This window comes from Oryctolagus cuniculus, chromosome 8 (genome assembly GCF_051225735.1).
Source record: "Oryctolagus cuniculus isolate XC-2025 breed Fujian yellow rabbit chromosome 8, ASM5122573v1, whole genome shotgun sequence".
Lineage (NCBI taxonomy): Eukaryota > Metazoa > Chordata > Mammalia > Lagomorpha > Leporidae > Oryctolagus > Oryctolagus cuniculus.
The window spans coordinates 70914145-70933308 of NC_142874.1; the positions used below are offsets into that span (position 1 = coordinate 70914145).

General features: G+C 44.2%; 1 protein-coding gene across 6 annotated transcripts in view; it reads right to left on the reverse strand.

The window, feature by feature from the left end:
• Positions 1 to 2433: 2433 nt before the first annotated feature.
• Positions 2434 to 19164, reverse strand: part of AFG2A (AAA ATPase AFG2A) — a 307467-nt gene continuing 290736 nt past the window's right edge. For all 6 annotated transcript variants that reach the window (XM_051819827.3, XM_002717260.6, XM_070047622.2 and 3 more), the window contains one exon: positions 2434 to 3283. In XM_051819827.3, coding sequence (XP_051675787.3) covers positions 3107 to 3283 — 177 coding nt within the window. In that variant the 3' untranslated portion in view covers positions 2434 to 3106. The remainder of the gene's footprint in view (positions 3284 to 19164) is intronic.

Below are 19164 nucleotides of genomic sequence, written 5' to 3' on the forward strand. Positions count from 1 at the left end.
TCAGATTTCTAGTGGTACTGTTGGGAAAAGGGTACAAACTACAAATAAAGGAATAGCATGCTTTTTTAGTGGTTAAGAATTGGATATCTGGAGATATAGAAGTAACTGTTTTATAACAGACTGAAGACATAGTGCTCTAAAATCCTTTAACATTCTTAACTGCCAGCTTTTTTGCACAACCACAGGGCCGTGGAAAGAGATTACTCTCGCATTTAATGTCTCTTAAGCCACAAGGCAGGTGTTACCTACACGCTGTCAACACATCCTCTCAACTTATTTCCTGGGTTCTCAAAAGCCTGATCTCTTATTTACCTTCTTGCTGTGGGCACTGTGGATTGCAACAGAAGTCTATGGAAGTAAAATGAATGATATGACTGTGATGTTGGCCTGAGGCTTATCTTTTAAACATTACCATGAAATACTCAGGCATACAGAGAGTGTAGGCTATATTACAATCAGCACTTGTACTCCCAGCACCCAGTTTAAGATATGAAACATGATTGATACAATTGAAGTACCCCAACTTTTCCCCCTGAGGATAATCCCATGTAGTATTTGATGCTTTTCACTTTCATTTATGTAGTCTTTCACTATATACAACTCAAACAACATGCATTCTTCATGCTTAAAACGTTAAGAATCTTAAGTATAATTCTAAGTCATTATTCTTTTGCTCAACTTTTGAGATTCATCTGTTTACTTATTTGTATGTAGCTCTAATTTTCATGATATGACTATTCCAAATAAATCCCATTTTTCTTATTGGTGGATATTTAATTGCCTTTAGTTTCCTTGGCTTGTTCTGCATCGCCCACATGAGTGGCAGGGGCCCAAGCACAAGGGCCATCTTCTGTTGCTTTCCTAGGTGCATTAGCAGGGAGCTGGATTGAAAGTAGAGCAGCGGGGACTCAAACTGGTACCCACAAGGGATGCCAGCATTGCAAGCGGCAGCTTTACCTGCTATGTCACAGTGCCAGCCCTGAGTTTCCTATTTTCAAATAATGGTGCTATAGACTTTCTTATTACTTCATTAGACACATGTGAGACTTGCTCTGGGTTATTATACTAGGGACAATTTTTGGATTACAGGCTCTTCACTACTACTAGATATGTTTTTTCCAAAGTGGCTGTACCAATTTATGCTTCCACCAGCACAGTATGAGGCCCCATTGGTCCCCATCCTTTGTGATTATAAACTCTTTGTAAGCTGGGTGTTAGCTGTTGGAATTAGCTAGGATCCATGTTTTCATGTTAACATGTAGGCTCTCAAATTCTATGAATTTGAAGGTGGTATGGATTCAAACTCAGGAACCATGGAATTCTAAGCCCTTAGAATTCTCCAAGAGTCCCCCAGCCCAGCCCAGCCCGCCCTCTCTTTTTTAATCCACAGGCCAGGCCAAATCAGAGGCTCCTTATAAACTTGGTGGTTCTTGACAGACTGTCCTTTCTAGTCTACACTGGGCATGATGGGCCAGCTGGGTGATAACTTCTATGTCACATGGATTGAAGGGCTGACATACTGACATTGGCACTCCCTCCTGCCTACCACCCAGCTCTCAGGCTCACCAGTCGGGCTGTTACCTGGGAATAAGGTCTCTTTCAATTTCTTGTGTAGGTCCTGGAGTGTAAGTTTTTATCTTATTTTCCTGTACCCTCAGCCATGTATTCATTAGGGAAGAAGTAAAAGTTCTCTCTTTTCATAATTTTCTTTATAGACGTTAACTGAAGAGAAAATGGAAAAACATGAAAGTAATTTTGAGTTTCTATTTATGTTGATGTGTTGGCCTTATTTTCTAAATCAGCAGTATCCAACAGAAATTTCTGATTGATGGAAATACTCTATACTCCAAATGTTCAGAATGGTAGACACTTGGACTTGTGGTGCTGAGCACTTGAAATGTAGCTAACCTGTCTGACAAACTAAATGTTTAGTATTATTTAATTATAATGTAAACAGCCATGTGTAACTAGTGGTTATTACACCTGACAGCAAAGTTCTAAATAATACTCTGTGTCTCTTCATGGTTTTATATATTGGTAAACCTATGTTGCCTTTCAAATCTGATAGTCACAGGATGAAACAGCTGAGATGTCGGTTCTGAATATCTGTCCCCAAGGAACAGTACGGCCTGTTCACTCTGACAGTCAAGTATTTCTTGCCTGGCTTGTCTTTCTGGGACTTTTCACTGATCTATATTGAACAAACTGAAGTGGAGTCTAGCTAGCTTCTAATCGGAAGTCTGGGGATCACTTTCTGAAAGCTTTCCTGAGGGTATTTATGGAACACTAGGGTGTCAAATTATAAGAATAACTAGGAGCATAAATATACCTGGACTACAACAGAAAACAATCTGATTAAGAGTACAACCTGGATTATCTTTGAACCATAAAGTTCACTGTCAACCTGAATGTATGTGCAAGTTAAAACACGAATACTTCACTTGATTTATTTATAGCATTTATGAAAACAAAACCAAGCCTATTGCTCTAGGCTTATAGTGGGCTTACACTTAAAATTTTTTAAACTTTCAAAGGGCATTGTATTATATGAAGTAACTCTTAATTCCTTTACTTTTTAATTTTTGCCTAGGTTCATGTAAAGAGGCTAAAGCAAAAATGCAGGCATATTATAATGAAAACAAAAACATTTTTTTTGGGAAACAAGACCACATTCACTGGCTGGCCTTCAAAATGAAGATTTGTGACTATTTCTCACCATGCATTCACTCACATACATTTTCCATATTCTTCTACGAAAATGGAACCCACAGGTTTGGCACTTAGGAAGGTACCAAAACAGATTCTGGGGTAAGGAAATCATTTCGCAGCATGAATGGACCAGCACAAAACTGAAAAAGCTCAATGTTTGCTTTTTAGAGTTTAGCACACATTGTCAATCAAAACTGACTTAAACTCACAGCGAGATACTCTCATCGTATCCCTATCGATTCAAAATGTTTGTAAGCACTGAAGCCCCTCAGTTTCAGTGAATGCACTTCAGACGTGCCGTCCACATTAAGGATTTCTTTTAACGCTCACGACAAATTTTTTAAAGGAAATAAATTTTCTCTAGAAAGGGTTAATCATAACGAATATGTATATCTTCTCAGAAGGTGTGCAGCCTACTCTTCTCCTGATATTCTTCATAAAAACGTCTCAGTGACTCAGGAATTCTAGGTGTGACAGTGCTCAAGGCTTGAGTGAAATGCCTTTTCATAATGCAGTTGGCTTGAATGTCTTCTTCCAGAGCCAGGAGAGCAGCCTCTCTACAGACGGCTATAATCTGAAATACAGAAAAAAAAGGGAGGGAGACAATCATCAATACCTTTCCAGAAAAGTAATATTCCAAATAGTCATCTGTGGCAACTTCTAAAGCTGTAAACATGCAGTTAACACTTATTTGCTGGAGATATTCCACTTAAGTTTTCATACGGATAAGAAGTACTTATACATGGAGTTTTCTGTTCTTTCCTTCATTCCAGGACAACTTATTAAGACCCAGCAGCAACAAAATACGTCTAAGACTTGGTAGCGGCTCCTAACTGTGAAGGTGAAACAGGCGTGCACTCAGGCACACCAACCCAGGATGGCCTGGGGTGACGCCGATGTGGAAGGAGATACTCTGGGAGTGTGTACTTGTGCTCATCAGCCCAGACACCCCACGGGATGAGCTCTTCTTCACAGGGAGCCCTTAAATCTCAGGGCCCGCAGGCTGGGTTGTGGACATTTGCCGAGGGCTGTATTAAAACAGAGAAGTGAATTCTGTGTACTCAGTGAGCAAAGTTGGAAGAATGGAAAAGAATCTGGGGAGGGGGCGGAGTGGACGCAGGGGGAGGGAGGATGGAGTAGGCGGCAGCAGAACGGAAGGGGAGGAAGGTTCAGGAATCCTGAAATGTGTTTTTAAGCTCCCTGGACTTCAGACAGAGGAAGCAGGCTGATGCGAGTGTCATTCTAAAGACACATTACTGTGCTGAAAAGAGCTGGAGGGATGAAAAGAGATATTGTGATTTTCAGGGCAACAGGGAAAACAGTGATTGATACTGACTGCACCCTTATATCGGTAAATGAAAGGGCCAGCTGAAACACATTTGTCCAGCCATTCAGCATATTTTCTCTGTTTGTTCACTTACTGAAAAGAGTTCCTCTGCTTAGGCTGGGCTAATGGCTGCCAAAGCAGTTTAGTAGCTTTTTAAAGGATTTAGCAGCATGTTTAGGGAGCTTTCAAAAAAACAGGCATAGATTTGGATGGCTTTGTCAAATTACAACAATGTAACTATTACTTCTGGGCTTCATTAGTGAGCACTGAAGTTAACTGTGGTGGTTATGCATGTTAATGCTTTCCCAAAAAGAAAGTGGCTACCAACTTGTTGAAAAAAAAAAAAAACAAAAAACAAAAAACAAAAAACACAACTTCCAGGGATTAGAAAAACCACTTCATCACGTGTTCTGGTGCAAAAAGAGTTCTTTTCAAAAGAAGAATGTGATAATTAATAAGCATGGTAAATCCTGTGAAGTGCTCAGTGTGCAAAACTGGCTACTGAGTTGCTCCACTGTGTTCCAAGGGGATCTCAGGGATCTCCACAACAGGAGGCCAAGCGACTAAGGTGGGAGAGTCCCCACCCACTCCCTATCTGAGCAGGACTTTTTTTTTTTTCCATTAGGACAAGAATTTGAAGCAATGGCTGTAGGTCTAAAAGTCTGAAGAAACACTGGAGACGCAAGGAGCACTGAATGTCCAGTGCACGGTGGAGCCTCCCCTGTGGCCACACAGGGGCCATGTTCACGGCGACTCTCCTCCGACTAAGGGCAATATTGTGTCCCGCACACTTGCTGGCCCAGTGCATAACGGCTACACAGTTACTGGGTACCTAATCTGTGATGGGACTGACGCCTCTAGGTTTTGCACACTGTAGTGACCTTGCTAAAAGGGGTAAAGTGTGACGGACACAGGTCAAACACAGAGGCCAGATGACTACATGTGAAGTGCTGGTGGTGTGACACTATGGGAGTTGGGCTGAACAAGGAAGGAGAAGAGACCAAAATGCTTCCTGCAGCCTCACAAAAAGGCCTTGGATTTGGTTCACCCAGCTGGTGGTGACTGGCACTGCCTGCTCCTCTGAGAAAGGGAGCCGACGGGGAGAGGAAGAAACGACTGTTTCTGGCCTGGATTCCTGGGTAGCTTGACAAGGCACAGCCATGTAGGCAAGTGGTATGTCTCCGAGACCTAAAAGGTTGTCCTTGGGTCAGTCCCCCTGGGCAGTCCCTCTTTGCATATCAGCTTTCCCTCTTTCACACCTGAATCTTCAGATTTTTCTAAGAGCTATAACTTGCTTTTTGTGATCGTTTCCATGGTAGTGACAAAGGGGGCACACACGAGTATTGAGACATGGTCAGAGCAGCAGTGACCATTTGGAAGGTGGATGTTTGTGCCCTGGGGCTTTAGTGCAGGTGAACTTTAGAGAATTCTCGTACCATATTCATCAGGACTGGTCTACACAGTTCTATCCAATTTAGAGAACTACAAACTGTGAGATAAAGAAAGCTTGGACAGAGTTTGACCAGATCACTGAGAAACCTTTGGCTTAGATGAGAATGACCTATAGAACCTTTTAAGACACACAAAAAAATGAGAGAGCAGCTGAAAATTGGTACTCCCCAGCCACATGTGAAAGTGTCACAGCTGGGTCCGGCACTGTGGCATAGTGGGAAAAGCCACTGCCTGCAGTGCTGGTATCCCATATGGGCGCCGGTTCAAGTCCCGGCTGCTCCACTTCCAATCCAGCTCTCTGCTATGGCCTGGGAAAGCAGTGGAAGATGGCTCCAGTCCTTGGGCCCCTGCACCCACATGGGAGGCCCAGAAGAAGCTCCTGGCTCCAGATTGGCGCAGCTCCAGCCGTTGTGGCCATCTGGGGAGTGAACCAGCGGATGGAAGACCTCTCTCTCTCTCTCTCACTGCCTCTCCTCTCTCTGTAACTCTGACTTTCAAATAAATAAATAAATCTTAAAAAAAAAAAAGAGAAAGTGTCCCAGCTGCCCCTATTTCCTAGGATGGCATAACAACTGCCCAGACTCAATACCTGCTTCAGTAAACACGCCCCTGATTTTTTCTTTTTTAATTTCTAAGAGAAGCCTTGAGAAGGCAGTCATTTGGATAAACCTTTCTGCTACTTTAACTTTCCTGTCACTTTCACTTAGCAACATGCAGCCAGTAACTGAGAGCTGTACAGGACACCATGAAAACGTAGCTAGTCTTATCCATTCACATCCACTGAATGCTGATCTGTGCAATAACTTTAGGAGGCCAGGTGGGAGATTGAGAGATGTCCAAGGCATAGTCCCTATCCTCTAGGGCTCAGGAACCAGGAGGGACAGACAAGGTGAACTGCCCTGTGTGGCCTGGAAGCAGACGTGCTATCAGGAAGGCCAAAGGAGAGTGCATTGGTGTGGGGAGAAGGAAGAAAATATTGCTTTGTAAACCAAAGTGAGAAGGGCAGCATTTAGTACACAGATAGGGAAAGGCCATTCCAATTAGATGGAAGAAAGTGAGCCAAGAAGCAGCAAGGCAGGGGACAAATGGACCAGCGAGTACACTGACAGCCTCAGGAGCCCAATCGAGAATAAAAGAAAAGAAGAGTTAATTTCCACCAATTATCACTAAAAAGATCAACGATAAGAGTTCTCAAAGGTCTGTGGCCACTGGGACAGCAAAAGTTAGTCATCTTGAAAGCTCTAAGTCAAGGCCAGCACTGCGGCTCACTAGGCTAATCCTCCACCTTGCGGTGCCGGGCACACCGGGTTCTAGTCCCGGTCGGGGCGCTGGATTCTGTCCCGGTTGCCCCTCTTCCAGGCCAGCTCTCTGCTGTGGCCCGGCAGTGCAGTGGAGGATGGCCCAAGTGCTTGGGCCCTGCACCCGCATGGGAGACCAGGATAAACACCTGGCTCCTGCCTTTGGATCATCGCGGTGTGCCAGCCGTGGCGGCCATTGGAGGGTGAACCAATGGCAAAGGAAGACCTTTCTCTCTGTCTCTCTCTCTCACTGTCCACTTGTTTAAAAAAAAAAAAAAAAAGAAGAAGAAAGCTCTTAAGTCAAACCTACAAGCAGTGGATGTTCAAGTTGCTGGCACAACACAACTCCTACAGGTTCCTTTTGTTTTTAGTTTTTATCCTAGAAAGGGCTTTTTGGTAGAAATTCCCAAAGGAAAAGAATTAATTGGATTATTGGTTCTTCTTTCCTAAGGCAAAGGTAGGTTTGGGAAGGGCAGTATTAGGACACCCACTGCCTGAGGACTGGTTTGTCTTTGCTCTGGAAGCCACTACTTTGGCGTGAGTTCCCAGACAGGATATTTCCTGCTCTCCCGTTTGCTGCCATGGCCCACGCCAGCACTTCCCTTTGAGTTACCAGCGTCTGCTCAGGGGAGCAGGGATTCCATGATCAAACCAGTTTTGAACCACACAATTCTATGCCCCACAGTGCATGATCAAATTTTAAAGATTCTGTGAAGCAACGACAATCCATTTAATTTTCTCTACCCCAGTGCATTAAAAAAAAGTTTGCTCCAGAATTTGTATGTGGAAATGTAATCTCCAGTGAAACAGTATTAAGAAGCAGGAGGTCATTCATTGCCTTTGGATGGGATCGGTGCTTTTACCAAAGCCAGCTGAGGTGGCCTGTTAGCCCCTACACCAGGTGAAGCTGCAGCTGGAAGCATGGTCATCTATGTGGAAGAAGCCCTCACCAGACACCCAGTCTGCTAGCACCTGGATCTTGGACTGCCAAGGTTGCAGAACAGTGAGCAATCCATCTGTACTGTTTAGAAAGTACCCAGCAGTCTGAACCAGCTGAGACCCCTGCTGTTTGCCCAGCACCCTTTCCCTCCTGGTTTCTGGCAGAACACCTTGTAAATGCTCTGCCGGGGAGCTTCAGTACCTGCTTGGGAGATGCTCACCCACACCCATCATCTTCCTAAATAGCTCCTGCCACTCATATTCTTCGAATTTTGCTTTCCCCTATTCCAGAATAGAGAGAATAGGGAACGGGGCACAAAGAACGGCATGGTTAAGGACTGGGAAGACAGAGACAGGGCCAAGCAGGAGGAGCGAAGCTGGGGAGACCAGGATGCTTACTAGTCAAAGAACAGCAACAGAAGGCATCAAAGCTGGTTACAGGGGACAGACAATTCCCTGGTGTGTGGCCGTGCTGAGAAAGACTCCGGGACATTTACCAATAATGCTGCAATACCTATTGCTCTGAGGACTGAAAGGCTTTCAATTTAAATTGCACCTTTCTCATTACTATCTGTAAGGTTTCTAAGAAAACCTAATGAGGTAAGTCAGTGTCTCCTCCACCCGCTTTCTCCAGTGTACACGGGGGCCACGAAGCCCATCACTTTGTTGGTGTCACATCTGAAACCAGATGGAGTCTGGGATGTTTCAGTGACGGCCGAATTCAGCTGATTTTTTCCCAGGAGGCCACAGAAGAACCAACTTCTCTGAAAAGAAGTGTAGACGATTAGTTGAATTTGAACCACAGACTGGAATGTTAAACTATCCTATTTAGAATGACAACGCTTGGCCATTGGAACTCCTTAACTTCTTTGGCAAAGAGCCTTTGGAAGCTTTCTCCCTAATCCCTTCACTATCTCGTCCTCTTCCCCTAAAGCCTGCAGATCATTTCAATGATTACTCACTAGCTACCTGCAAGGTTGCTTTTGTTATTAGGCTACAAAAATGCAAATACCTTTGCTGGCTCTGTGAAGCCGCATGTACATTCTTACTCAGTTTTGAACAAAAAATTGAAACCTGAGCTTGAAAAGGTGAAGCATCATCTGCGATGGAAACAAGAAAATAAGGCAAAAGACTTGGAATGGGCCCGAGCCCTCACTGTCGGAGCTAGACTAGGACGTGTTTTTGTGTCAGTGGCCATGGCACTGGTTTAGTTGATGCTACTTATCACTAATTCTCTTTCCATTTATTTGGCAGCAATAACTAATATATCTGACAAAGAAAAAGAAAAGCCAGAAATCGCTATATGAAAAGATTTAGGCATATTTGCGACAAATTCCTAAGAGGACGGAAAGGAAAGGATTTTAAGTGAAAGTTTCAAAATCCTCAAAACAGTCACCGAATAAAGTCGTAATGGTTTTCTGATGCAGGAAGCAACTCAGCGATGAAAGCACAGGGACACAGGAGCCTGAATTTTCATGCTATGCTTGCCCTCTGCAAAAGCAGTGCCTTTAGAACAATGCAGCAATAAATGGATTACGTGAGACAGCTCCACTTGGGAGCTGTGTGGGGAAGCAACTCCCCAGGAGGAGAAGGCTCTTGACCAATGAACCTTGGGAAATCTAATTACCTCACTTTTAAATGCAAAAGGGCAAAAGAGGCAATTGTGCAGAATTCTGAATGCCAAGAATAAGAACAATGTCTTACTTCACTGTGCAAAAAAACCGAAACCTCTTAAACATAGCCTATGGTTCTTTCCCCCAATCCATGGGACAAGAGTTTAAACAGGTGGCTCAGCTTAGCAAAATAGGAACAGGCACACTGCAAAAACCAAAACCAACGTGGTTTCCAAGCAGGCAGTAAAAAGTTTTCAAAATGCTATGATAAACAGTCAGGGAATAGACTGTTAACCAAAAGCTGAACCAGGGGAAGGAAGACCTGCATATGTGGGCAAGCGTTTGATTATTCATCCCTGCTGTGCTGTATGCCTTCCCTTGTTCTGTTCAGTTCCACAGTAGCCCTAGCTTCCTGGCTGAGATGAGGAATCCGGTAACAAAGTTTAGCACAGTCACTTGCACTGCTAGGTAAGACCTGGGGATACGTGCACTTGCTTGCTGTGGGCTGTGAGCAGGTTACAGTGATGCCAATGTGCCCATGAGAGGAGGGATGCTGCTGCGACAGGCCTGGGGAGTAGGGGACCCAAGAACTGGAAATTCCACCTCAACCTTCATGGACAAATTCCCAAGTATCTCTGGGAGACTATCTGTATCTTTCCAGAAAGGTGGAAGTGTCACACAGTTGTGAAGGTCCCTTAACCAATTTAAGTTCCGCTTGTCACTCCCTACGCTGCCCCACCCCCACCCCCAAGAGGCACAGGGGGCAACCGGGTCTCTGGAGAAAACAAAGGCGGCAACTGAAATGCGGCAGAAGAGGAAGCTCTTGTTCTGGCTGACCTCGGATGAGGCAAAGTAGCTCCCAAAAGCTGAAATTTCCACACCCGGCTTGGCTAGCGCACGGCAAGGCTGCTTCTAAGTTTACAGGAAAGCTACAGCTGTCTCCTGGAGACTGCACAAGGCCACGGCCTCCCAGCCATTCCTCCGGCGAATGGATGAGTGCACAGCCCCGGCCGCTGCCCACACTGCAGCTGCACACGGAGCCTGCCGGCAGGGCCCCGCCTCCCAGTCAGGCCTAATCTCAGCTGCTTTGAATTTCAAGTGCACTAAATAGCTTTAAAGAATCCAACCCAAAGAAATCGGCTGCAGTGCTTTAAAAAGTCTTAGGTATTTTCAAAAAAGTGGTTTTGTTAAAAGCATCCTCTGTCTGGAACACCTGTGACCTGTTGAGCTTAATTGGGCTGCAGCTGGCGCTGATTGTGGCGCAGCCGCTGGCGGCCCGGCGCTGACATTGTGTTCGCGCCGCGCGGCCGGCCCCTGGCTTTTCTTTTCACTTTCCCAGCCCCGCGACCTCCTTCCCCAGTGAGTCGGAGGGATTAGGAAGCCAGCCCAGAGTGGCATCCTGCTGGCCGGGAACAGCACGCCCCGCAGGTGCTTCGAGGAGGAGGCTACCTGGGAGATTAGGCGCTCCTGCGGCTGCCGAGCCCTTTGAGGCGCGCTGAAAGGTGGCTGAATGGCCAGTCATGAAAGATGGGACTGCAGGGCGCGCAGCAGGCCCCTGGCCCCGGAGTGGCAGATGGAAGTCACACTGTCGCAGGCACAAACCGCCAAGAAAACAGCTCCCAGAGGAGAATTTCAGATCTGGGAAGCTACAGGCACTGCTTTCAAGTCCTCGCCGTTTCACCGAAAACCTTGTGAGTGGTGAGGCGAGAAACGAGAATTTTGGATGGCAGACTTAAGATATGAGGAATTGTCTAACGATTATATTGCTCTTGGGCTAAACTCCCCTGGAAAACAAGCTTCAGGATAATCTACCTGGGATCACATTAAAATCATGAAGTCTAGGATACACAGTACTGAGTCCAAAGAAAAGAAAACTTCTGCAAAGATGCATACACTTGGTTGGTTAATTTTCCTGACTTCAAGTTATCATGAAGCCTTTAAAATGTCTATAGCTTGAGTCTATACGTATTCAATGTATAACCTTTCATTTTTACTTAGATGGAAAAGCCAGAAAGAGATTTAATTTTAAAAACATTACACAAAAATCAATTCTGTAGAATTTTGGGGCCGGAAAGATCTTGAGTTCTTATTTAATTGTTCCAGCATTTCATTTCTACTACCATTTGCACTTGTGGAAATTTTCAATGTTTCTAGCTTTGGCTGAGCCATAACAAGAGAACAAGGAGTATTTTCAGTTTCGAGAGGAACACCTCAAAGCAGTATGGGAATGGAAGAACAGGAATCACTGTGGTAGGGAAGGAGAGGGCTAAGAGGGCAAAACAGATGCTGGAAGCTCCCTAGTCATTCTCCTTTTTTTCCCAAAAAGATCTGTTTCTTCATTTATTTGAAAAGTAGAAATGATGAGGGCTGGGAGGGGTAATCTTCCATTTCTGGTTCTCTCCCCAAACAGCTGAAACAGCCATAACTGTCCCAGACCAAAGCCAGGGGCCGGAGTCAGGAACTCTAGCCTGGTCTCCCACGTGGTGGTAGAGGCCCAAGTACTTGGCCATCTTCTGTGCAATAGCCGGAAGCTGGATCAGAAGTGAACCAGCCAGGACAGGAACCAGAGCTACAATATGGGATGCTGGCCCCTCTTCTGATTGCTTTACTCAAGAAATCTTTGTTGACCACTAAGGTAGCAGGCACCAGGGAAGAAACAAAGTCCTGCTTTTGTGGAACCCCGGTGTGCAAAGCACTGGCTCATCTACTTAAGTTTCAGGTTCAGTGTAAATGTTGCCACTGGGAGGCAGTCCTAGGGGTAACCTCCCTCCCGCCCCATGCCTGCTTGTTTCAGGATCACTTGGTCTGTACTAATCTATGCTATTCACAGCCTCTGCAGTATTCCTTCAAATCATAACTGTCAACTATGGAGTTATTTGTGTTGAATTTCTATTCCCTCAATAGACTAGAAGTTCCAGGAAGGCCAGCAGCTTCGCTTCTGCTGGACTTCTAGGACATACGATTTGTTAATGTAACCTTGACCTGCAACCTTTGCAAATCCAAGAAAAGGTCTCATGCTGAAGCCACATTTGAACATAAAAAGTATTTAAAAAGAAAAAAAAAAAACACTCAATGAACACACATACAGCTCCTGCTGTGACAATGGCAATCAAAATAACTGTGTACTATGGTCTCAAAAAGCAAAATATGTTGGGCACAATGAGTCATCCTATGTTGCGGTATGTATCTGTGGCCCCTTGTGGGGCTGACGACCACATTATGGCCAGCAAGCTGGCAGAGCCTAGAAGAGGCACCAAACTGAATAAAGTACCCACATACGGGGAGCAGGCAAAGGGGAGAGGAACATGGGCTGTCCTTGGGGGAGGAAAGCAAGCCAAGTTCAGGTACCTGAAGAGCTTCCACTCTCCTCCTCTCTGCAAGTCTGGGGGTGTCATCTCTCCACCAGGGTTTGGGAGGGAGTGGGCGAGGGTATGAAACCGGTTTTAATACAGCCTATATTTCCTCATCTGTCTTTACTGCCAGCCCCACATCACGCCCCACGGACACACACACAAAGCTGCCTCCTTTGAAACTCTAGACTGGGTTGCCTAGTTTGGGATTCTGGACTCTAAACACTTGCACTGACTTTCTGGGGATTAGAGCCTGTTGGACCATTGCACCCAGTCTTTTTTTTTTTTTTTTTTGACAGGCAGAGTGGACAGTGAGAGAGAGACAGAGAAAGGTCTTCCTTTGCCAGTGGTTCACCCTCCAATGGCCGCCGCAGCCCGCACGCTGATCTGATGGCAGGAGACAGGTACTTATCCTGGTCTCCCATGCAGGTGCAGGGCCCAAGCACTTGGGCCATCCTCCACTGCCTTCCCGGGCCACAGCAGAGAGCTGGCCTGGAAGAGGGGCAACTGGGACAGAATCCGGTGCCCCGACTGGGACTAGAACCCGGTGTGCCGGCGCCGCAAGGCGGAGGATTAGCCTAGTGAGCCACGGCACATTTTTTTTTTTTTTTTACAGGCAGAGTGGATAGTGAGAGAGAGACAGAGAAAGGTCTTCCTTTTGCTGTTGGTTCACCCTCCAATGGCCGCCACAGCTGGCGTGCTGCGGCTGGCGCACCGCGCTGATCCGAAGGAAGGAGCCAGGTGCTTCTCCTGGTCTCCCATGGGGTGCAGGGCCCAAGCACTTGGAACATTCTCCACTGCCTTCCCGGGCCACAGCAGAGAGCTGGCCTGGAAGAGGGGCAACCGGGACAGAATCCGGTGCCCCAACCGGGACTAGAACCCGGTGTGCCGGCGCCGCTAGGTGGAGGATTAACCTATTGAGTCACAGCGCTGGCCGACCCAGTCTTAATCTGTAATAAGCAGCTTTCATTCCTTTCCCATCGGCTCTAGGCTCCCCTGGGCTGATGAGCAGACTTGCCTGGGATCCCAAAATCATTTTAGAATACAGCATGGTGTTAATGGCTAACTGTGTTAAGTAGGGGAAAAAAAAAAGCTCTGATGAGCTGTAGAAGCTGGTGAGCAGACAGTAACATACCATTGGGACAGGACAGGGAGGGAGAAGACAATACGATTATTTACTTTCCACTCATTTTTTACATTTTTGAGGTATTGATTTAAGGTAATGCTTATAAGCCCATTGTTCAGAAAAAGGCCATATTACATTATTTTGTTTTAGAGTTCAATAATAAATAAGGTAACATGGTCTTGTTAAATGAATTGGATACTTTCAAGTGGCATTTCACCAGTTATGTGTATTTATTGATAACAGAGTAAAAATTCTTAAGCTGCAGTCTGTGAATATCCAAATGAGTCTAACAATACACTGAGATCTACAAAAACATACATCTGTATATACGTATGTGTACTGTTCTAGGGAGAAGGTTCAGAGCTTTCATTGTAGTCTAGAAAAGAGCCATAACTCAAAAAGGGTTAATAATCACCTCTCTACAGTAACTAGTTCAAGCCTTCTTAAATCCTATGACTGCTTCATAATAATACTTATTTTCTCCTTTCCAGATGACTTGGGCCGGAACACAATTTGGCTGGAATTATCACAGTTGGGGAGCATAGGAAATACAAAATGAAGTTGATCATACTAAAGGTTAAATAGTTTCTACTTTCTTAGGCCTTCATCTTGGACCCTAGAAAATTTCTCTTTTTTTTTTCCTGTGGAATTTTTTTTTTAAACTTTTATTTAGTAAATATAATTTTCCAAAGTACAGTTTATGGATTACAATGGCTTTTTCCCCCCATAACTTCCCTCCCACCCACACCCTTCCCATCTCCTGCTCCCTCTACCATTCCATTCACATCAAGATTCATTTTCAATTATCTTTATATACAGAAGATCAATTTAGTATATATTAAGTAAAGATTTCATCAGTTTGCACCCACACAGAACATAGAGTGTAAAATACTGTTTCAGTACTAGTTATAGCATCAATTCACATTGGACAACACATTAAGGACAGAGATCCCACATGAGGAGTAAGTACACAGTGACTCCTGTTGTTGACTTAACAATTTGACACTCTTGTTTATGGTGTCAGAAATCTCCCTAGGCTCTAGTCATGAGTTTCCAAGGCTATGGAAGCCTCTTGAGTTCGCTGACTTTGATCTTATTTTGGACAAGGTCATAGTCAAAGTGGAAGTTCTCTCCTCCCTTCAGAGAAAGGTACCTCCTTCTTTGATGGCCCCCTTCTTTCCACTGGGATCTCACTCGCAGAGACCTTTCATTTAGGTCCTCTTTTTTTTTCTTTTCCAGAGTGTCTTGGCTTTCCATGCCTAAAATACTCTCATGGGCTTTTTAGCCAGATCCGAGTGCCTTAAGGGCTGATTCTGAGGCCAGAGTGCTGTTTAGGACAGCTGCCATTCTACGAGTCTGCTGTGTATCCCACTTCCCATGTTGGATCATTCTCTCCCTTTTTTATTCTATCAGTTAGTATTCACAGACACTAGTCTTGTTTGTGTGATCCCTTTGACTCTTAGACCTATCAGTGTGATCAGTTGTGAACTGAAATTGATCACTTGGACTAGTGAGATGGCATTGGTACATGCAATCTTGATGGGATTGTATTGGAATCCCCTAGCACATTTCTAACTCCACCATTTGGGGCAAGTCCGATTGAGCATGTCCCAAATTGTACATCTCCTCCCTCTCATATTTCCACTCTTATATATTTAACAGGGATCAATTTTCAGTTAAATTTCAACACCTAAGAATAAATGTGTGTTGATTACAGAGTTCAACCAATATTATTAACTAGAACAAAAAAAAATACTAAAAGGGATAAAGCATTAAATTGTACATCAACAGTGAGGACAAGGGCTGATCAAGTCACTGCTTCTCATAGTGTCCCTTTCACTTCAACAGGTTTCCTTTTTTGTGGTTGGTTAGTTGTCACCGATCAGGGAGAACATATGATATTTGTCCCTTTGGGACTGGCTTAATTCACTCAGCATGATGTTTTCCAGATTCCTCCATTTTGTTGCAAATGACCGGGTTTCATTGTTTTTGACTGCTGTATAGTATTCTATAGAGTACATGTCCCATAATTTCTTTATCCAGTCTACTGTTGATGGGCATTTGGGTTGATTTCAGGTCTTAGCTATTGTGAATTGAGCTGCAATAAACATTAAGGTGCAGACAGCTTGTTTGTTTGCCAATTTAATTTCCTTTGGGTAAATTCCAAGGAGTGGGATGGCTGGGTTGTATGGTAGGGTTATCTTCAGGTTTCTGAGGAATCTCCAGACTGACTTCCATAGTAGCTTAACCAGTTTGCATTCCCACCAACAGTGGGTTAGTGTCCCTTTTTCCCCACATCCTCGCCAGCATCTGTTGTTGGTAGATTTCTGCATGTGAGCCATTCTAACCGGGGTGAGGTGAAACCTCATTGTGGTTTTGATTTGCATTTCCCTGATTGCTAGTGATCTTGAACATTTTTTCATGTGCCTGTTGGCCATTTGGATTTCCTCTTTTGAAAAATGTCTACTGAGGACCCTAGAAAATTTCAACAGCTGTCCTCAAGTACAATTAGATACTTAGGCTTTTATTGACATGAAGAGGAACCTAAAGGCCTGCAAAACCTATTTTCATCTATTTAAAAGAAAGGAAAAGAGAAGAAAAAGCTACAATAATAATGCACTAGAACTGCAAATTTAAGTGTACTAGTTAAGGAATGCAAAATCCAAGTTCCCAAAATAAGATGAGAATTTAAGTGGCACATATTAACTACGCATAATTTCAGTTGGGCCATGAATGAACTGAAATGCATGCTGGTTTTGCTACTGGTAGTAACACTAAACACTAGGTATTCTGAAACTGCGGGGGCTGTTTCCTCATCTGCAAAATCATGTGGGCTCTCATACACAGTAAGGAGCACCCTGAACTGTCTTTCCTTCATGTCCAATAAAAAAGAAAAAGAAAAATCTCTGACTTTACTGCTTTGAAAGCCAGTAGTGATATCTAGTTCTTGCCTATTATATATATTATATATATATAAATTATATATGCACTGTAACTTTAGAGATATGAAAGATACTTGTAAGAGCCACGCAGAATGTTTTCATTACAGTTACTCTTTGTCCAAACCAAGGTGAAGAATAAAGATGATTCAGGTTTTGAAGGCTTTAACCAAACTTTTTTTTTTAATTATTTTTTATTTTATTATTATTATTATTATTTTTTTGACAGGCAGAGTGGACAGTGAGAGAGAGAGACAGAGAGAAAGGTCTTCCTTTGCCGTTGGTTCACCTTCTAATGGCCGCCGCTGCAGCCGGCGCACCGCGCTGATCCGATGGCAGGAGCCAGGATCCAGGTGCTTTTCCTGGTCTCCCATGGGGTGCAGGGCCCAAGCACCTGGGCCATCCTCCACTGCACTCCCTGGCCATAGCAGAGAGCTGGCCTGGAAGAGGGGCAACCGGGACAGAATCCGGCGCCCCAACCGGGACTAGAACCCGGTGTGCCGGCGCCGCAAGGTGGAGGATTAGCCTATTGAGCCACGGCGCCGGCTCTTAACCAAACTTTTTACACATCTTTCTGATCAAGTCCATTACTTAACAGACCATCAAGCCTAAACATCCTTCCTCTCTGCTTTACAAGAATGCCAATGAAGGAATAAGGCGGGCATCCAGTTCAGCAGTGAGAAAAGCCTGAAAGTCTCCTCAGGAAAGACTTTAAAATAATTTCCATTACACCTAAAGTCATAACAGCAGCCCACAAATATGGGAAGAGTTGTGGAAAAAGAAGGGTAGATGAAACTACTTGTTGATAATGAATAAATCATGATTTAAATAACTTTAATTAAAAATATAATTATCACTTGGTAGGGCTGGTTTGGTATTAAAAGCAGCACTTGGCGTATTTGAAAGCTAATGATGTACTTTTAAAGGATAGCTTATTCAACTAAGTTTTAAAATATAAAGACATAAATGAATGAATTTAAGTATACATATTTGGTATATCTTCGGTCTGTGCCTCTTTACTTTACTTCATCATTATAAATTAAGGTGAACTTCCTTCAGAGTACTGAGCATCAAAAAATGCATGACTCGAAAGAGACCAGCAGACGCTTCGAACCAAGCAGAAAGTTCTTCGGAGATGTGAGTCAGCTGGGCACAAGGGGATTATGACACAACGGAAACTGTTTTGCAACCTTAGCTAACGTATTCTTTATTATGAATAATAAAATATAAACATAAAAGCACCTTATAATGTTGTAAAAAGGGAAGACTGAAGCAAAAGCCAAGAATTTCCTCTTAAGGCTGCCCTTCCTCATTTGGAAATCTAATCCTTCAACTTTAAACAGGCTCCACCTTGGTTGCACTACGTTTGTGAATGCCTCTGAGGAAGGGGCACGCTTCTGCCTCAGCTCCTCTTACCTCCCCAGATGTGTGCAATCACTTGTGACCTCTTCTGTGTATGAGGCTTCAACTGCTAGTGACATAAAGCCAGGCACCCATTTCAGTATGCTAGATTCTAACTAGACATAAACCCAGACGACCTCTGATACAGTGCACGCAAGATAAATTAGTAAGTATGCACTTCAACCTGACCAGAGCTTCTGATTAATTTCACAGATCTGTTCCACTCTTCTCCACCGTTTTCTTTGAAATAAACTTATCTCTAATCTTATGTGTACAGACACACCCACTGGCAGGGACATATATGTTCACAAGATGTGGAGTAAACTTAAGCACTGCATTATAGTGTGAAGTATACTTTACCATCGGTAATTCTAAGGCCCAGCATTTGTGTTTCTTTTCTTATCCGCTGGTTCACTCCCCAATTGGCCACAACAGCCGGAGCTGCACCGATATGAAGCCAGGAGCCAGGAGCCAGGAGCTTCCTCCAGGTCTCCCATGCAGGTGCAGGGGCCAAAAGGCTTGGGCCATCTTCCACAGCTATCCCAGGCCATAGCAGAGAGCTGGATCAGAAGTGGTGCAGCCAGGACTAGAACCAGTGCCCATTTGGGATGCCGATGCTTCAGGCTGGGGCGTTAACCCGCTGTGTCACAGTGCCGCCCCATGTGAATCTTTTAAAATTACCTGGGCTGTTAACATCCCATCACTGACTGCAATCCAGCAGAGCTGTGCCTTTAACAACAGAATTCTGTAATAAAATGAGATTTTACCTGCCAAAAGCAGATATTTTCAAACATCTTTCTGCCGATTGCTCATTTTTCAGTAAGGTTCATGGAATTTACAACCTACACACTCATACACAAATGTTCCCGTGAAATATTATGCTAAGTTTTGGGTTAACCTCAGAAATACTTTTTTTTTTTCATCAATCTTTTAATGAACATGCTTGATTTGTTTCCTTTAAGAAGAAATCCAAGTCCTGAAAAGACTTTTAAGGCCATGTATCCTTTAAT